The sequence below is a fragment of the Berghia stephanieae genome, chromosome 3, assembly GCF_034508935.2.
Source record: "Berghia stephanieae isolate SIO BIC M18660-M18661 chromosome 3, UCSD_Bste_1.3, whole genome shotgun sequence".
NCBI lineage: Eukaryota > Metazoa > Mollusca > Gastropoda > Nudibranchia > Aeolidiidae > Berghia > Berghia stephanieae.
This window is the reverse complement of record NC_088362.1, coordinates 11965758-11986040: the sequence shown is the minus strand read 5'-3', so window position 1 is coordinate 11986040 and position 20283 is coordinate 11965758. Positions and strand designations below refer to the sequence as shown.

Genomic DNA, 20283 nt, shown 5'->3' with positions numbered 1-20283 from the left:
AGAGTCGTTTCACAATTTCCACCACATCATTATTGATATCGTCATCAGCACAACCATCAGTATCATCATCAACATCATTATCATCATCCTTATCATTATCATTGTATCAATCATAATCATCATCACTCGCATCAGTGTTATCATAAACATCACCATCATCATCATCATCATTTTCATCCTCATCCTCATCATCATCATCATCATCATCATCATCATCATCATCATCATCACCATTGTCAACATCATTATCCTCTTCATCTTCATCATTACCGTTGTTATCGTCTTTGTCGCCAAAATCACCAAATCCTCTTCATCACCATATGCAACCACAAAGTCATCAACAGCACGACCATGTCAGTTATCAACATCATCACTTTATTACTTTTCATCCACAGGAGTTCAACCACTCTATCTTCCACAAATGAAGGGGACGATAATGACGATGTTTTCAACGTTGTCTTGAGGTGAGGCTTTTAATCCTTGTACTGTATGTCCATCAAGCCTGTATAGATAGTATGCGCTTGGCTAAGAAGTTCATAACATTGCCATCCGGAAGTATAACGGACCAACACACAAAACTATGTGTATCCATGAACGTTTCTAGTCGGGTTAATATAGTTCAGTGAGCATTACTCATAAACGCGGATGGCAAAAAAAAAAACAATAACAAAGACCTGAGTGACGTCATCTTCGAACTATCTATAGATAGTATGCGCTTGGCTAAGAAGTTCATAACACTGCCATCCGGAAGTATCACAAAACTATGTGTAATCATGAACTTTTATAGTCTGGAAAGTACCGTTGAGTTAATGTTATTTATAAACATTGATGGCAAAAAACAATAACAAAGACCAGAGTGACGTCATCTTCATTATATCTATACGTAGACTTTCTTACTTATCCCATTTGAGCTTTTTTCTTAGTACAGGGTGTCCATCGAGTCTGGATACGTAGACCTTCTTGGTTTTCACTTTAGAGGCTTTTATCTTTGTACAGGTTGTCCATCGAGTCTGTGTACGTAGACTTTCTGACTTATCCCATTTGAGCTTTTATCTTTGTACAGGTGTCCATCAAGCCTGTATACATAGACGTATTTACTTTTTACTTACTTACTTACTACTTACTTACTTACTTATTTTAAATCCTCTTCGGGCCTTGCGACACAAAGGGCATCCGGCATCCACCAGACATCTCCATTTTTTGCGATCGGCTGCTTTTGCGGTTGCTGTATTCCAGGACAGGCCTGCTTCTTTTAATTCTTTCTCCATGGTCCTTCGCCAGGTTTATTTGGGTCTTCCCCGCTTTCTCTTCCCATCTGTTGTCCAGTACAGAGGTGTCTTGGGAAGTGACCCTTTTCCCATTCTGGCCACATGACCCAGCCAACGCCATCTTCTTCTTTGTATTTGACTTTCGACACAAGTGCATCATCTTTCTTTAATAAATCCACTGTATTTATTTTTCTAGTCTTACTTTTCAATATCGATGTCGGCTACAAGGTGTCCATCAAGTCTGACACGATGATTTCGTTGCTTATTATTTTGTTATTGTTTTTATACAACCATCTGGATGATTAGTTATCACTAAGTTATATCAATCAGACTATAGACGTTAATGGTTACAGTTTTTTTTTTTTTTTGGTTCTTTGTTTTGTGTATTGGCATGGTGCATTATAAATGGCTGGCGGGTGTTGTATATTATCTGTATGCATAGCATCAATAGACTCACTTTCCTATGTCCTTTATGATTTAGCTGCGCATAATGACGGAAAAAGTTGTCCTTAAGAGCAATTAAGTTGAAGGAACCGAAGTTTATCCCGATTCTTGTAGCGTGAAATGGACAACAACAATTGCTTGCTATATTTTGGAGAGGATTCTAGCCTATCGCAAAGTATTGTCTTCTATTGTTTGTTCTTTCCGCGAAGTGACATAGTAATCAGCTGATTAATCAACGAACTATCGGGCTTTGTTGACTATCTAGTGATGTTATATCTATCACTTGAAGAGGAATGTATAAACTCTCATTGAACAGCTCCTTGCATAATTGTGAACCCTCGTCTCAAAACGGTATTATATCTCAATGATTAAAATGCTGGAAATGGAATATATTTCCAGAAATATCCGACTCGCAATGAGTTTGTATGTTTTATTGAATAGAATGAATATCGTATCTTAGAATGCTGAATAGCAATAATTCAATATTTTGACCAGTTTAGCTTTAATTTGGCTTTTTACTATCTGGTTCATCCCGACATAATACTGTTTTGGGAAGATGGGTCACAATTATTTGAAACCCGCTTAACAACGTGAGCTTTACTCGGACATAAAACCTGATTGTGACGGTGAGGTGTCTCATAGTTACTTAAATTTAATAATTCAATGTAAACGTTAAATATATTTCACTTTTATTGAAAGAGCAGGCAACAAAGTTATGACGACATCAAATTTGTGATTCATTATTCGTATGGCTGACCGTTGCGATCAAGGGAATTAACTGCTCCGATATTGATTTGGATTCAAATCTATCAGGCTTATGTCCCTTTATAGTTTTGATTGGATTAAGTATATTACATTATATTGTACATTATTATTGTTGTTGTTATTATTATTATTATTATTATTATTATTATTATTATTTTTATTATTATTATTATTATTATTAGTATATAGTAGTAGTAGTAGTAGTATATTAGTAGTAGTAGTATAGTATATAGTTAGTAGTAGTATGTAGTAGTAGTATATATTATTATTATTATTATTATTATATTATTATTTTGTTATGTTTATTATATTATTATTATTATTATTATTATTATTATTATATGTAGTAGTATTAGTAGTTATATAGTAGTATAGTATTAGTATAGTATGTATAGTAGTAGTATAGTAGTATAGTAGTTAGTAGTAGTAGTAGTTAGTAGTAGTAGTAGTAGTTATTATATTATTATTATTATTATTATTATTATTATTATTATTATTATTATTATTATTATTATTATTATTATATTATTATTATTATTATTATTATTGTTGTTGTTGTTGTTGTTGTTGTTGTTGTTTTATTATTATTATTATTATTATTATTATTATCATTATTATTATTATCATTATCATTATTATTATTATTATTATTATTATTATTATCATTATTATTATTATTATTATTATTATTATTATTATTATTATTATTATTATTATTATTATTATTATTATTATCATTATCATTATCATCATCATCGTTTATTATTATACTTGCACAGAGTCAGGCCACTCAACGACCAGGAGAATTTGAGAAAAGACAAATTCGTTGCTGACTTTCCAGGAGATGGGCAAGTATCGGTGAGTATCGATTATGATTGTAAAAGAATAAAACACAAAATAAATATTGTAAAGGTCCTCTTTGGAATTTCCAGACTTTAAAAATAAGATAGGCCTATGCATGATACTGTTGCGCAAGTCGAATATCCCCATATAGCTTATTACCTTATAAAAGGATCTTATCAACAGCTTTGAGATAATGCTGTATCGATACCACATTTTTCACACACACACACACATATATATACATGCAATATTGTAAAAGTTGAACATAATTGTTTTTGAAATATTTTATACATAGCTTCTTTGATTAAAGAGTCGAGCACTCTCATTTCATGGTTTTTGTTTTTATAATATATATATATATATATATATATATATATATATATATATATATATATATATATATATATGTATATATATATATATATATATATATATATATATATATATATATATATATATATATATATACAGATAGATATATGTATATAATATTGAGGTGGTATTATTATTTAATAACAGATCAACAACTCGGGAACAAACCGTAACTTCCAGTTCAATGTAGTCTTCGAACCTGACGCTGACCAGGAGGATGTCTTTGAGAGTTCTGGCATCAAGAAACTTGTGGAAAATTCTCTCTCTGGGTAAGCTTGTGCGCGTGTGTGTGTGTGTGTGTGTGTGTTGTGTTGTATGTATATACATATATATATATATATATATATATACAAATCATATATATATATATATATATATATATATGTGGGTGTGTGGGTGTAGATATATAGACAGATAGATAGATTAATCGATAATTAAATAGGTAGATGGATAGATAGATAGAGATGTTAAGTAAAACAGACTTTTCTTCTTTTTTTTTCTCTTGGAACGCAATGAAAAGTTTGTTTTGTTAAATCCCTTTGATTCTTCTCTTCATGGTTTGAAATTTGCATTTTATTCTAAACAATTCCAAAACTATTACTGAAAGAAGAACATTCCATACACACTATAGATAGTATGCGCTTGGCTAAGAAGTTCGTAACATTGCTATCCGGAAGTATAACAGACCAACACACAAAACTATATGTAATCATTAACTTTTATAGTCTGGATAATACCCTTTGGTGAGTATTGTTATAAACGTGAATAGCAAAACTCAATAACAAAGACCAGACCGACGTCAACTTCATTATATCTATACTATAAAGCGTGATAACCTTGTTTTAAAATGTAATTTTCCATTCGCTTTTATAGGTATTCCTGTACAGCTTTTGCCTTTGGGCAAACTGGCAGCGGTAAAACTCATACAATGACTGGACCACCAGCTCAGGTAAATGTCATTATAATATTACAAATAATGTTACTGAACTATAATTATTTCAATCAGCTTACGTACGAGCTGCAGCGATGTCTACTTAATCTTAAATCCCGCAGCCTTGCCTCCCATTTTGCCTGCAATCATCCCTCATCCAACGCTTGTTTCCAAATTATATTTTAACCCTCTCCTTACCAGCCATTTGCAAAATTTTCCCCAAAACACCATACCCACCCAAAACAAAAACAGACATTTCTAACTCAAACAGAAAAGCAACACGCGCATTCTACCTATACATGAAATTGCTAGACAATATGAGCTCTGTTGCAGAATGTCAAGTTTTTGTAGCTAGAGAAAAAAGACATGAAATCTGGATGAGAAAAGTGACGGTTGCATAGTAACAAATGTGACGATTTTCCAATAGGTGGTGAGGAGAGGGTTAAATCCTGAGTTCATAATCTCATATCATGCATTGCTCTTAACTTTCATTTCTGTGTTGCCATTAACTTTTATTACAATTCTTTTAATATGGCATCATACATTGTTGTAAACCTATACGTGTTGATACAAATAGAAGATATATTGCTGTTTTTGTTGTTAATTTTTTGATTCAATTTTTCATGTTCTGATGAATGGATAATAGAATAATTTTGGTCGATTTTCATTTATGTTGATCTTTAGAGCGTTTAACGCTTCATAGAATGATTATATGATTTATATATTTTATTTTAATGCAGATGACATTTCAGATAGCGATCGCCATAATATCATAATAATAACCATAAATTGTGAAAACTATACACGCGTGTGATAAAAGTACATGTCTACATTTATCTGGTTTCATCATCATCATTTTCTTCTTCTTCTTCTACTTCTTCTTCTTCTTCTTCTTCTTCTTCTTCTTCTTCTTCTTCTTCTTCTTCTTCTTCTTCTTCTTCTTCTTCGTCGCCGTCGTCGTCGTCACCATCGCCTTCTTCTTCTTCCTCCTCCTCCTCTTCTTCTTTTCCTTCGTTATGTGGAAACGTCGAATTTAAAGAAACTACTAAATTTAATCTAAACTAGATTTAAACATAATTAGCGATGAATAACTAACTGGAAGATGATTTTGAACGTATGAACTAATGGACTTCGGATTAATTAACTGATTAATTAACTCATTTGCATATAAGATATACTGAAGCTTGATGAAATGATATCGTATACTTATAATGTTTAACCCTCTCCATACCACATGCAGCAAAATTGTCACATTCGTTACTTTACAACCAACAGTTTTCTTTTTCAAAGTTCTTCTGTACATTATAAAATTTAAAGAAAATTAACAGTTTGTTGTAGAGCATGTTTTGCTAAAGAAATGATGTATGGCAAGAACTTTACTGCTATTGTGTTTGAGTGATAAAAAAATATATTTTATATTAGTTGGGTGTGAAGTTTTGGGGAAAATCCTGAAAATGGCTGGTAAGGAGAGAGTTAATTTAAATCCTTGTTCCCCTAGTTTAGCTGCAACAAAACTATTGACAAGCGATAGGCAAAATATATATTTCAAGATCGTGTTTTTTTTTTGTTTTTTTTTTTCATTTTTGTAAAACAAAAATCTGAAGTGTTTGATGGGTATAATAAAAGGATTCTTTTTGCTTTCGCGTTTTGATCTCCAAATTCAATTCTAGTGCCCTGAACATGTGGAATCTAAATGGGAACGCTATCGAATTCTGATCACCAATGTGTCAAGATTATACATTGAATGGGAGCGGTTTTCGTCCAACCAAGTCATCGATCACATGTTATGTTGCTGACAAAAGAGTGGATATTTCTTAATAAATTTAAACAAGCTGCTTTGTTTATGAAAGTTGTAAACACATCCATGTGTCAAGCTGAACAAATGACCAATCGTGATGATAGAACTTTCAAAAGTTTGTGACTTTGAACATATTTTGCAATGTGACCAATGACCTCGAGCACATGGAAAGTTAATATAGATCATCCCCATCCATTTTCAAAGATGAAATCAAAGTCCCTTAAAAAGCATGACACGGATTTCCTTCAGACCTTGCATTATAAAAGTAACTTAATTGCTATAAATCTATTTAAAAAGATGTAATGATTGTTATGAAATTACATTAATTGGGTTTACCTATTTTTATCAAAGAAATACGAGAACAAAGTGGTAAGTTCTCAGCTATTTAACTCATGGATGTATGTCTACGTATCACTGAAGTGTGTTCCTGTCACGTTTAGTGTTCTATATTAGGTAGTGGGTGCCTAGAGCCTGGGCGTGATAAAACATTACGTCATGTTTTCACACTGCTCGTTTAACACACGCCGTGTCCGATGTCCGAATGGACAGAAAATGACTAATAAATTCCAAATACATCCTAAATTTTGAAATCAATTTTCATAACTAAAAAATAATATGTATTTATAGGGAATGAGATTAGCGGAAGAGTAGCGTCCCTTGATTGGACGTCACCGGTGGAGAAGTTATTAGAGAGAGAACGTCATGTTGGTGTTGCGCATGCGTCTCTCGTCCTCGCTTCCGGTGAAAGCGGCATGAGACACTTCACCGAAAGCGAGGACGAGAGAGACGCATGCGCAAAACCATTTTGACGTTCTCTCTGCAAGGTGACGTCCAATCAAGGGACACTACTCTTCCGCTAATCTCATTCCCTATTGTTGTGTGTTTTCCTTGCGGTTTATTTTATCCCAGTTTCCCTATATTGTACCAGAGATTTTGCGTTTGGTGTTCTGTTTCATTCAGTGCCTTTATGTGTTTTGATGTAATGTATCACAGTAATGTCCATTTTCTACGTGTCGCATAATAAACTGCAATTGTAATGTTATACCAGTGGTTGGTTGGTCAAACATCACAATAATTTACTTGTGTTTCAATCGAAAATTCACATTAAACCATCACATATCAATTCTGCTTCATTCAGCTTGGATTGTTCCAGGAGGTAATGTATTAAATTGTGACCAAACGTTTCGAAACGGTATTAAGTCGGGAGGAACTAGATGCTAAAAAGTCAAATTAAAGCTGAACTGGTCAAAAATATGAATGATTGATATTTAGCACACAAAAATATAATATTCATTCTATTCAATAAAGCTCAACCCAAGTCTGATATTTCTGGCTAAAAATTCAGTTTTCAGCATCTTAATCATCCCGATTTAATACCGTTTTGAGACGTTGGGTTACAATTGTAGATTTTGGGGATCCTCATGGTTTGTCTGTTACCATTTGACATTGGATGTTGTCTAGTCGTCAAGGCATCTGTTGTTCTAAACATAAAACTAGTCTAAGATATAGTAGATAGACATGTCCATGAATAATATAAAACCTTCGGCGTTTTAACAATAACATTAGTCGTATAGCTCAATAGAATTGTCATTAACTACGTGATATCAACTTATTATTTTTTATTAATTTGCTTTGCATCCATTTCTGTTATTCAAATTTTATTTATTTGTTTCGATGTTTGGTTTTATTTTGTGTTTCATGTTAATTCTATATCAATTTTTATTTTATTTCATTATTCTTATTATTTGTTTGGTTTTGTTTTCATTTTATATATTTTTTAAAGTTATTACATTAGCATTAGTTTGATAAAATATGACACGTTGATATCCTTAAATATATCCTAAATATGTTTGTATAAAAATTCAAGTAAAAGGTATTTTTCTCAACTAAGATTAAATCTGCATCTTTGCATTCACTGCAAAAATACATTCATTTATCTTATTGATTCTTAGTTACTACAACTTGATGCGTATTTTTTTTTTTTTGTTTTGTTTCTTTGTTGTTTTTTAATGATGGAAGTTTGTATTTCATTGCATAAAGCACACAATGTTCAATTAAGTATAGATCTACTATCGTCACATTAGAGATATTACGGCTGCAATCTTCATATATATCCAAGAAACTGTCGTGTATGTTTAACTGCATGCTGGAGCATATCGTCCTTGATTTTGGGTACTATCGTAGTTACTTATTGACATGCGGCCACTTTAATGAATAACAGTTCTGTGCTGTTATGCGGTCTATTTGGTTATGACACTCGCGTTTGATTTTGTAGGGCTCGAGAGTTCAATGCGTCAATGAATTGCTATTTGATTCATATGTGTGACCCTTCGCCTCAAAACTGTATTAAGTCGGGATCGCTATGCAATGATATTGAAAATTGAATTTATAGCCAGAAATAACAGACTTGTGTTCAGTTTGTATTTTTTATTGAGGGGAATGACACCATATTTTAGGTGCTGATGCCAACAATTTATATTTTTGATCAGTTTAACATTTAATTCGGCTTTTAAGCATATAGTTCGTTCCGACATAATACCGTTTTGAGACGATGGGTCACATATGTTATTTTAATGCAAATGACATATCAAATGCTACTTATCATAATATTGTATATCAGAGAGTCCAGTGTTTGAGTCCCGCTCTGGGGGGGGGGGGGGCACCGTTGAGTCCTTGGAAAAGGCTCTTTACTCACATTCTCTCACCGTCATCAGGTGTAAAATGAGTCCCCTGTCTCTTTCTGAGAAAATTATAATAATATCGCTTAACAGGCGTAAAATCTAGTCTCACATTTTAAATGCTGCTGTTCGCTCGGGATCCCTTGTAAAGGGATTTGAGCAAGTTTAATGGATATTGCTCAATTTAAATTAATGCTCAACTGGTGAAGTGATATATTGTGTATGTATTTTATAAAACAAGTAGAAATAATTAGTAGTTTGTGGATAAATCATGATTTGGCATAGTATGTGATGGTAGGTAAAATCAGTCATTGCGATGCACCGTATCCGATACCTTAGGGGTTTTTTTTTTTTTTGTTATTTTGGGGGGGTTTTTTTGCTGACATGATAGGCTGTGAAACTTGTTGCATACAATAATAAATAATAATGTGAAATTGATTGTAAGCTTCAATTTAATTACAAAAACAGATCAAATGAACGTTTCGGGTTTCCCCTTTATCAACAAAACAGGATGAATGAAACACCACAGATGAATGAAATTATCTACATTTACATTGCTGCATACAATAAAATAGTACGAGAACTCAATGACGATATGTGTGTGAGTGTGTTTGTGTCGTGTGTCTATTTGTGAATTCAAAGAGGGTTAACTTGAAACATTTATTCAATACTTAAACAATAGATCACATGATGCCGGTATTGATCAAAACAAACAATTATCTCTTTTGGATCATTATTTTGTGCCGTAACAGGTTTGAAATCAAATTATGCTGACCAGATGAAAATGTCATTCCTTTATTATTCAATAATACAATTATCTACAAAATTGCCTTAAATTTTCGTTCTAATATTTTTTAAATAATGTTTTTTTTTTAAAGTAACCAAAGGTAAATTGAGCGGCTATGTGGTCTAGTGGTATGACACTCGCTTTCGGACGGTCCTGGGTTCGAGCCTCTCGCTCGGCGCATAGTTGAGTCCTTCTTTACTCACATTCTCTAACAGAACTCAGTTGTAAAATGAGTACCTGGCCGTTAACAGCGTTGTCTTTGTCCGAAAAATTGTAATATCGCCTAACAGGCGTCATGTCCCGTCCTACATGTTAAATGTTGCTGTTGACCAGGGACCCCTTGTAAAGCGCTTTGAACACATTTAGTGGATATTGCGCTTAATAAAGCTTTAAAAAAATGCTCAAAATTGATCATACAAAAATATCGTGGAGTTTGTCAATGATTCGATATTTAAATTCTAATTGGTATAATATTTGAATTCTAAATTTTAAAAAAATAAGTCCCATCCCTTCAAAATTGAAATAATATTATGTTCGTTGAACTAGATGTCAACAAGTAATTTTAATGACATATTAGTTTCTTACAGTTTGAGAAACGGTATATAATCTCTCCAATTTTATGCAAATATCATAGCCCTATTTGTCCGTAAGGACGAATATCACCAGCCATCTTTGCCGTTTATAGGGAATGAGATGAGCGGAAGAGTAGCGTCCCTTTATTGGACGTCACCCATAGTCTGTGACGTCACCGGCGGAAAAGTTATTAAAGAGAACGTCATGTTGGTTTTGCTCATGCGTCTCTCGTCCTCGCGGAGCATGCGCACAACCAACATGACGTTCTCTCTCTAATACTTTCGCGGTGACGTCACAGACTATGGGTGAGGTCCAATCAAGGGACGCTACTCTTCCGCTAATCTCATTCCCTATAAAGACAAATAAATAGTTTTCGATTACATATTCAATTCTCAGCTTCTTTATTTACCATAATGTGTTGAATTGTTGAAATGATTGGTCACGAAAATACCAATCGACGTTTATTTATAGCACACTAAAGAAATAATGGAGCACTCACTCCAGTTATTAGTTCCTAACTTAGATTTACACACATACATACACACACATACACACACACACACCCACACACACGCACACTCATATTTTGATGTTTGCTGGAGGTCATCATTGCTTGTAAATTATTGTTTGAGTTTGTTTTTCTTTTTTTTTTTTAAATATATATATATACTTATATATATATATATATATATATATATATATATATATATATATATATATATATATATATATATATATATATTGTGGTTTACATCTTTTTCTTTCAAATTCAGTTCCATCAGGAGGGCGTGACCCCTGACCCCAGCATGTACGGATTGATGCAAAGGTCATTCAAGTATTTGTTTCAGCTACTCAAGAAACAGGGCCCCAAAATTGTCAGGGCTTCGTATATGGAAGTTTACAACGAACAGGTACGATACAAGTAAACATTCAATTACAATCTTGTAGATATATTGTTACAGTGAATGACAAATTCAGTCGGATGGTGAAAAGATTTGAACTGAGATATTGCTTTAGTTTAGTTTAGAAGGTCAATTTTTATATAAATGAGTTCTTGTCATAAATGATTAAATCAACCCTTTTTGTACATCAAAGCTTAATTTCACTTCTAAACATTTGTTACAGCTAGTCAAGTTTAAAAATGTATGAAATTTGAGAAAAGTTTCTGGATACCTTTCTCATACATCTGACCATAACTTCGTGAAAAATCCCCCGATTTACTTCAATTAAATATTAAAATGCTCTGGGGAGTAAATTCTTTCAGAAAATGCAAAAAGATGAAAATCCAAAATGTTCACCTTCCGACTGATTATGTCATGCACTGACATATTGACCAGTGTGTTGAAAAGGCTAATTTAAATAGGTTTACTTGATTATATTTGCAGTCTGGTAACCGAACGCAATTCCGGGATTGATTACACATTGTTGGTTTGAAAAGGTAAAAATATAGTAAATCGATACTGACTGAAATGTTGACCTCTGAAGAGAGACTGATTCAAATTCTTAAAAAATTAAAATTCTTCCCACAACCTTACAAATTCTATAGTATTTCAATATATTTATATTTTCGAAATTGACAAGGATTAATGTCCTTTGCAATATTTCATTGACAAATAATGGAACACTACTTTTCAAATTTTCAAATTTCTGATATGATTTTAAATTTTAAATGGTGATCGATCTTCTAAACAACAGTCACAAACGCTACCTGGCAGTGAGATGGAGTAAAAACAGAGGATTTTATGTGGAAAATCTCTTCACTGTAGAATGCACAGAAATCGATGACCTAATGGCTGTTCTTGAGGAAGGTGAGTGAGATGAATATGTGACAATCGTCTCAAAACGGGGCCATATCAAAGTGAACCTGATTTAACCCTTTCCTTACCAGCCATTTTCAGAATTTTCCCAAATTCCACACCCACCCAACAAAAAATAGAATTTTCTTCTCAAACAGAATAAGCACAAAACATTCTATGCAAATTTTGATCAGCAGAATGAAATCTACAGCATCAGTGTCACGTTTTTAAGCTATAATAAAACATTTGTATTTAAATTGTGTGATTTACAAAAGAAATCTGAATGATAAAAGTGCTGGTTGGATCGTAACGAATATGACGATTTTCCTATGGTTGGCAAGGAAAGGGTTTGAGAGTGAATTTCGAGTTGAAGTCTTACACTTTAAGTTCAAATAAATAACTTATTTGAGGATAGTAAATTTTGTTTCCTCTAAAATTTAAAAAAAAACTGCTAAAATTTCATAATTCTATTCACGATGACTTCAAACTGAATTTTCCCATTAAGTTCATGACTACATACTATCATATTTACTTTGTGGATCATGTATTTCTTTAATGTATATAGTTTTGCTGGGCTGAGGGGTTCCTTCTTTTTTCTGGACCTTTAAGTATGGTCTAAGTTGATAATTTTATTTTCTGAACTGCTCATTTATTTGTATGATATTTAATTCAGAAGTGTGAGCAGGCCTATCTTGATAATACAAGAATTGAATGTGATAGGACAGTGCCAGAGACAACAGAGATTAACTTTTCGGCGGTGTATAGGGCTCGAACGAGACCTTTACTGTATGATTTACTCCGCATGGCGGGGAGATCGTGACTCTACCGTTTTGAGCTATCCACAATCAAATAAATCGCTTCAAACCTCCATGTTAATAGAATTGCTTCCTCGACTTGTGGAGTTTACAGTTTTATATCTGTTGTGTTCTGGCACTTTCCTAAAACTCATGTTTATGTGTAGTATGAAGCTTTCTTATAAAAATATCGAGTGTTGAAATGACTCACTTTGTTATTTTGTAGTAATCCAGAATCTTTGTTAAATAGATTTATAGCAATTAAGTTACTTTTATAATGAAGGTCTGAAGGAAGTCTGGTCATGTTTAAGGATTTGATTTCATCTTTGAAAATGATATTCATGTAGAATCTTACACGTTGGTGTCAAGAACGAAGATTAATTCTCACCAAATTCTTTTTAATAGAATATCAACAGTTATGGTCAAATATTGAGTTATTAAACTGTTGTTTGTTGTGGCAGACGTTTATCAAGGGGTCCTGATTTCTATATAGAGAGACTTGGTCGAATCCTGTAGATATTGTGTCGATGATACGAGCGTTCTTTACTAAATTACACAATCTGGTGCTTTCAAAAAATAATATGTTATGTTATAGAGTTAGTAAAGCGTATAAAATAACTCTTTGTGTGTGTATATATATATATATATATATATATATATATATATATATATATATATATATATAAGTTGTTCCAGCTCAGCAAGTATTAAAACCTATCTTGAGCAAGAAAGCGTTCTTGTTGTAAACAGTAACAAACGTTGGGCATTATTATTGTTTATTACGCGTTCTTGCGATCAATACAACACTTCAGCTCCAAAGAGGTATAGACGTCTAATATAAAGAATTTTCTCGGAGCCAAAAGGCCCATGGATCCTGAGTTAATCGAAGTTTCTGCAGCATTAAACGGGCAGATACAATTGCGTATTGTCGTTTGGTTAGGTAGCTAGTGTGAGGCTTATTTTCCTCAAAGTGTAAACATGACAGACTCATCTACTCAATCCCGCATGTGTTGACAGAGGAGTCTCGTCCTAAATTTCAAGTGTTGCAGTTGGCTTGGGACCCCTTTGAGCACGTTTAGTGGATAGTATAGATAGCATGAAGTTGACGTCTCTCAGGTCTTTGTTATTGCTTTTTTGTGCCATCGGCGTTTATAAGTAATTCTCATTAAACTGTATTAACCCGACTATAAACGTTCAAGGTAACACACCGTTTTGTGTGTTGCTTCGTCATACTTCCAGATGGCAATGTTGCGAGCTTCTTAGCCAAGCGCATGCCTATATAAACACATTAGTTTAAAGGCTGACAAAATAATCGTGACCGTTAACGACCATTATGCATGTGAGTTTAGTGCTCTACCTAGTGAGCCACCTGGAATAGACCTATATACAATAAGTGAATGGTCGTTGTACCACAAATCAAAGTAAGTCCGAGGCCTTCAAACTTCTAGCACTGTTCGCCACAGAGTCAACATCATTACCCTCAACTTCCTGTAAGACCAGCAATTATTAAGACCCCTTCCTGACTTTATCAATATTACTTGCTAAAACACAAATCACAGTACCTTCGTTAATGCTAACATGACGGGGTCACGGGTTATGCCATTTCCTGAGCAACTAAGGTACGCCAGTCTTAGAAAAGTAAAGAATTAGGTATTAAGTTCGGAAAGAACTTAATAATTCTGCACCTCCTTTTCGAGAGTTCACCCAATTGAACTCGCTGTCATAATATTTCTTGCAATTGATTCATTCGTTGGAATGATGTGAATTTGATATACATTATGAATGAGTTGTAGCTAAACGGACGTTTCATTCATTTTCCTGGAAAAACAAATCGATTGTGATTGTGCTAGTGAAATTTGCTTGTGGTTAATGGTCCGTGAAAATATCATGTTATGTCTTTTTGGATTTTTTTTTTTGTTAGTTTTGTAATTGAAGAATAATTAAGAGTATTCATATGGGTTTCTTGTTGTTGTTTATGTGATATATAATAAAAATAACAAATAAATGGAAAGTCTATGATGATAAAGTAATGATTATGATGATGTCGTTTCCGGAGCAAATTGACATCAACAAGTTTCATCAAGAATCCATTACAATCATTTGCCACAGCAAATCTAACTAGATTAATATTTCATTCATTTTCCTGGAAATTCAGATCGATTTTAATTGTGAAAACCGCTTTCCGCTAAGGGTCCATAGAATCATTTTGTCTTCTTTGTTCTTTCTTTTATCTGCTGGGGGGAGGGGGGAATAATCAAGAGTATTCGTGTTCTATTTCGCTTTCCATGTTGTTAATAATTAAAAGTATATTTGAAAACTGCAAATCAAAGGCAAATGGAAAATTTGGAAAAAAATGATGAAGGGATTATCATGTCAAGCCCCAAACTATTTGATCACAGAAAAATGTTACCAAGCAGCCATTGCAATCAGTTGCTACAGCAAAATGATTATCATTTGAATGACGCAGCTGTGTAAAATCAAAATTATTCCAAAGGAGTAACAAAAACAAACTACGCCACTTACACTGCCATGAGGAAGAGAAGAGTTCATAACCATTCGCCACGCCAACAACCCACACACCTTTACAATGTTAGAAATGACTCGATTGTAAATGCGCAGTATGGAACAAAGCAAAAGGTACCCCTCAGGCGTCATTCCACGGTGGTCAGAGGAGATTTAGAGGAGATCTCTCAGCGATATAATATTCTAGTCGCCGATGGCTTTCTTCCAAGCGATGCGATCAAGCCTCCACTGACACGGAGATCATCCAATAAATCTATCATCTCCGATCGTGGTTTGAAGGAGAATACCGTTCACCAAGACCTAGGTATGATAAAAGCTCATTGCTCTCCTATGGTTTTGGAGAAAACCATAAGGCACCAAAATCGGAAACATGATATCAAAGAGAATAATACAGCTATAGGTTTTAATCATTTTGATACAAAAGATCGATGTAGACCCCGCGTACAAAACAACATGAATGATCCAGCCACATCGGATGGTGTTCATTACAAATCGAAGTCTAATGACATAATCAATAAGGGATTAAATCGATATGAAATTCCAAAACAACTTGATAAACATATCGATAAAATGGGAGCTGTTTGTTACGATCCAATTATGAATGAAAACTATGCCGCTGAGTGTTTCATATTCGATGAACCTACAAAACAAGTGCCTTTACATCATAGACAAACAAACCACAAGCATTCGAATTATAGAGAAACAAAGCCCTTGCCTTTGCAAGACCGTTATAAAGTGTTTGATGAAGAGGAATATATCGATGTATTATCCGGGTCAGATTCGGATTCCAATGGCCACGTAGCTGAAAGAACCAACCAATATCGTCATCAAAACGCTTACAGATCAAGAAATAGTCATGGTCATGGAATTGATATGGACTTATCAATTGAAAAGCGGAATTACAACGACATTCAGCAGTATCAAAATATTTCAAAAACTACAACAAATAATGCACATTATGGCACAAGCTTTAAAAAAAGAGATCAAAATAATACCAAACAAGCAAATGAGAGTTTAATTAGATCTGAAGCTCCTTATCCAAATAAGGGAGGTAATATTGCTGCAGGTTCTGAGAGAATTCTTAATAAAGAGCAGATTACGGAAAATAATATGAATAATTCGAATAAACACTTGAGGGTTCAGAAAAATTTAGCGATCGGACATAAAGAAAGTAATCAGTTGGAAAACCGTACTGGAGATAATAATAACGGATGTATTGATAACACTACGAGTTATAAAGTCGTAAAGAGGAATGCTGACTCTATAAAGCAGGACACGAAAAGAAATCCTTATGAATTTATTAACAGCAATGAACAAGCGTCTAATTTTAATGAAACGCTAGCAAGTATTCATGACCGTATCAACAACGATAGCATTAATGTTTTGACATGTTCGAATTCTGTTCAAAAAATATCTGACCATCGGGTCAACGTTAACAAGCCGGGGATTGCAAATAATCGAATAAAAGAGTATCATGACAAACCTGAACACGACAAAAACCGAATCAAAGATCATTATTATTTTGATCACGACGCGTATTCACGCATGACTAACCCGATGCCTGACGATAAGGCTTATTATTTGTCCTCTGATAATGATTGTAAAATTGGTAATCGACATTTAGAAAACGGCATGAATCATTTTGTTGAATATTCCACTGTAGATGGTAAGACTTTCAATAGACCTACAATTACATACCCTATAAAATATGTAAATAATAATTCAGTAGAGCACCTTAAAGTTCATAAAGATTTTATGGTAGCAGCACCAATCGATGAAAAGACAGACAAACATTGCGTAAAAATTGATCTGAATACTGAGTCAATAAACCAAAATCAAATACAAACAGGGAAAGAAGGAATTCTGGCAAGCAAATCGGACTATACTAAAACGTATGACAGTGAAAAGAGTGAAAAAACAACACGAGCCAATCACCAACATTATAGCAAAAAAGAAAATGTGGAATGTGGATCTATTATCGATACCGATACACGTAATACTAATGGTGATAATAACAATGGACGCCCGTCAGCAAACTGTGTCTTTAGTGAGACAAGAAACGACCGGAATGCGAATGAGAAGCGAGGGCTAAGATTGACTGAAGCCAGGACGAGAAGTTCAGTGGCAGATAAAGTCAATTTCATATCATCGATATTTGGTAACGATTCGGATAGCGTGGGAGTAGGCCCCGTGGCTGTGACTTCAGAATACGATAATAACAACAGCGATAATAATGTTAATGACGATAGCAATAACAACGATGATATCCGACGGAGGTTGAATAGGATCACGTTGCCTGCAGATAAAGAAACAAAGGAAGACCCGGTGTCAGGTTCGAGTTGTGACCCACCAAGACATAAAAATCATAAAAATGTTGAGGACGTCGACGTCTACGGTAGTAGTCGTCGAGTTGATAAATCGATCAGAAGTTGCAACAATCGTGATGAAGGTCTCCTAAAGTCGGATTACAATGATAATGCGAGTCGTTTAAAATGTGATGAAAACGTGGATTACTATGATTCGAAAGAGGAAATTCTACTCTGCGACAGTGCTGTGAAATCGGTCAGTGGTGTTGTGTGTGTAGACAAGAGGAAGACAAGTGTTAGTGAGTCAAAATGTGATAACAACATGTCTCAATCAAAAAACAAACGAACATCAACACCGAGAGAGCTCCAGTCGTTGAGTGCAAAGAGACAATTGCCTCGGTTAAGAGAGGAGCAAAAGCATGCCGGGCATTTGGATTCTACAGTAAATAAAAGTGGTTCAAATTTTTCAAATGTGTTGAAGATTGAATATCGTGAAAAAGAAGACACATTCAATGATGAGGATTATGGGATTATAAACGATGATAACTATCTATACGACGGGAATGAAAGCGATGAGGATAATTTGGATATCAGGAGAGACTCCGATGGACGCCCGGAATATATCATCCGGAATAAGACAAACCTCAACGATGATGGGTCCAGTCATTCTGGCCATAGGAATTCCAAATCTGGTCAACAACAAGGACAGCATCTCGTTGGTGATTCTTCAACGTTTCCCATTGACGATGGAGTAAACGATATCTATGTTTTCTACTTGGTCACCGATGATGGGGAGGCGATTGGTCCTCTGAGATTCGATGTAGAGGATATTGGCATTGGATTTGATGTTGACAGTGCTGTGAGTAGTTTGGACAAAGACACTTCACATCACAAGGATAATGAAACTAGGTCAAGTAAATACCAGAATGGTAAGCTTTATTTGATGTGACCGGTCGTCTCATAACGGTTATTTTGTCGAAGTAAACCTATTCATACAATGCCTTTAGGTAAAATATTGTGACGGGGTTAAGACCTACATGCGTGTGGGGGGGGGGGGGGGGGGGGGGGGGTGAAATAGTATGACTTATTTTGATTTTGTAATAGTTGAGAGGAATGAACGCAGCTTCAGCTCAACTGAAAACTCAAATCACGACTGTGTGATGAAGATAGAGTCTAGAATCAGATTGATCAGAATTTTAAAATTAACGTTTATTTTTTGTTTTTGTTTTGTTTGCTTATTTTGTTTTGGCAATATTGCAATATTTTTTTCGGACATAGACAATGATGTTAACGGCCAGGTACTCATTTTACACCTGAATGCGGTGAGAGAATGTGAGTAAAGAGTTTTTTCCAAGAAATCAACTATGCGCCGAGCGAGGCTCGAACACAGGAGCTTCCGATCCGAAAGCGAGTGTCATACGACAAGACCACATAGCCGCATATTATGTGGTATTATTGTTCAGAAGGCAAAACGCTCTTTTCACAATTAAATAATTTATTTTTTACGCAAAACGGTATGACTTTAGCTTGACATTCAGTTTTAAATATCAAGTTTATTTCAACACAACACCGATGGACACGAAAAGAAAGAAAGAAAAAAACAAACATAATATTTTGGTTGTAGGACTTATTATTGGATTCAATGAAAGTTATCCTCTAATCATAAGTCAGTGATTTTAAACATAGTAAACTGTAAAAACCCATTTATGACAGGGAATTCTATAACACTTAACGATGCCATACTATTACACACAAACACGTAGGCTAAATACACAGTTTGTTATTATCTTCTAGCCTACAATAAACACACAAAGAAACATAGGTTGTTTTACGATGTATTTAAACAATATATATATATTATATATGTGTGTGTGTGTGTGTGTGTGTGTGTGTGTGTGACTGGCTCGTAATTAAATTCTATACATTACGATCGCAGTTATTATTTTGATGAATCTAATAATTATAAGACGAAATAGAGCGTTATTTTACAATACACACAGCAAAAGCATTATTCTGGGAACAGTTCATTGTTTATAAACAAAAATACAAACACACACACACACACACACACACACACAAATATACATTGTCCTACAAGCATTAGATGCCTTTAAAAAATATTATATATATATATATATATATATATATATAATATATATATATATATATATATATATATATATACATAGAATATTATTATGAGCCAGTCAAAGCCGTGACGCGAGACTGCCAGCTGTCTGTATTATGTAAAATATAATAACAGTTATACACCGTATAATATGGTCGATAAGGCGTTCCCATCCAACCCAAACCTAATAATCATTGCCTTCCCTCCAATCGTGTATCGAACACCGCCATTGTTGGATATATAGTGTGGAAGAAACAGTCCTTACCTATTGTGTTAG

At 34.0% G+C, this 20283-nt stretch overlaps 1 protein-coding gene across 5 annotated transcripts in view; it reads left to right on the top strand.

Annotated features, from left to right (window-relative positions):
- LOC144967149 (kinesin-like protein KIF12) overlaps nt 1–20283 on the top strand; it is a 145191-nt gene that overhangs the window by 97664 nt on the left and 27244 nt on the right. For all 5 annotated transcript variants that reach the window (XM_078904022.1, XM_078904019.1, XM_078904020.1 and 2 more), the window contains 6 exons: nt 396–464; nt 3257–3335; nt 3840–3961; nt 4566–4641; nt 11233–11372; nt 12134–12267. In XM_078904022.1, coding sequence (XP_078760148.1) covers nt 396–464; nt 3257–3335; nt 3840–3961; nt 4566–4641; nt 11233–11372; nt 12134–12267 — 620 coding nt within the window. The remainder of the gene's footprint in view (nt 1–395; nt 465–3256; nt 3336–3839; nt 3962–4565; nt 4642–11232; nt 11373–12133; nt 12268–20283) is intronic.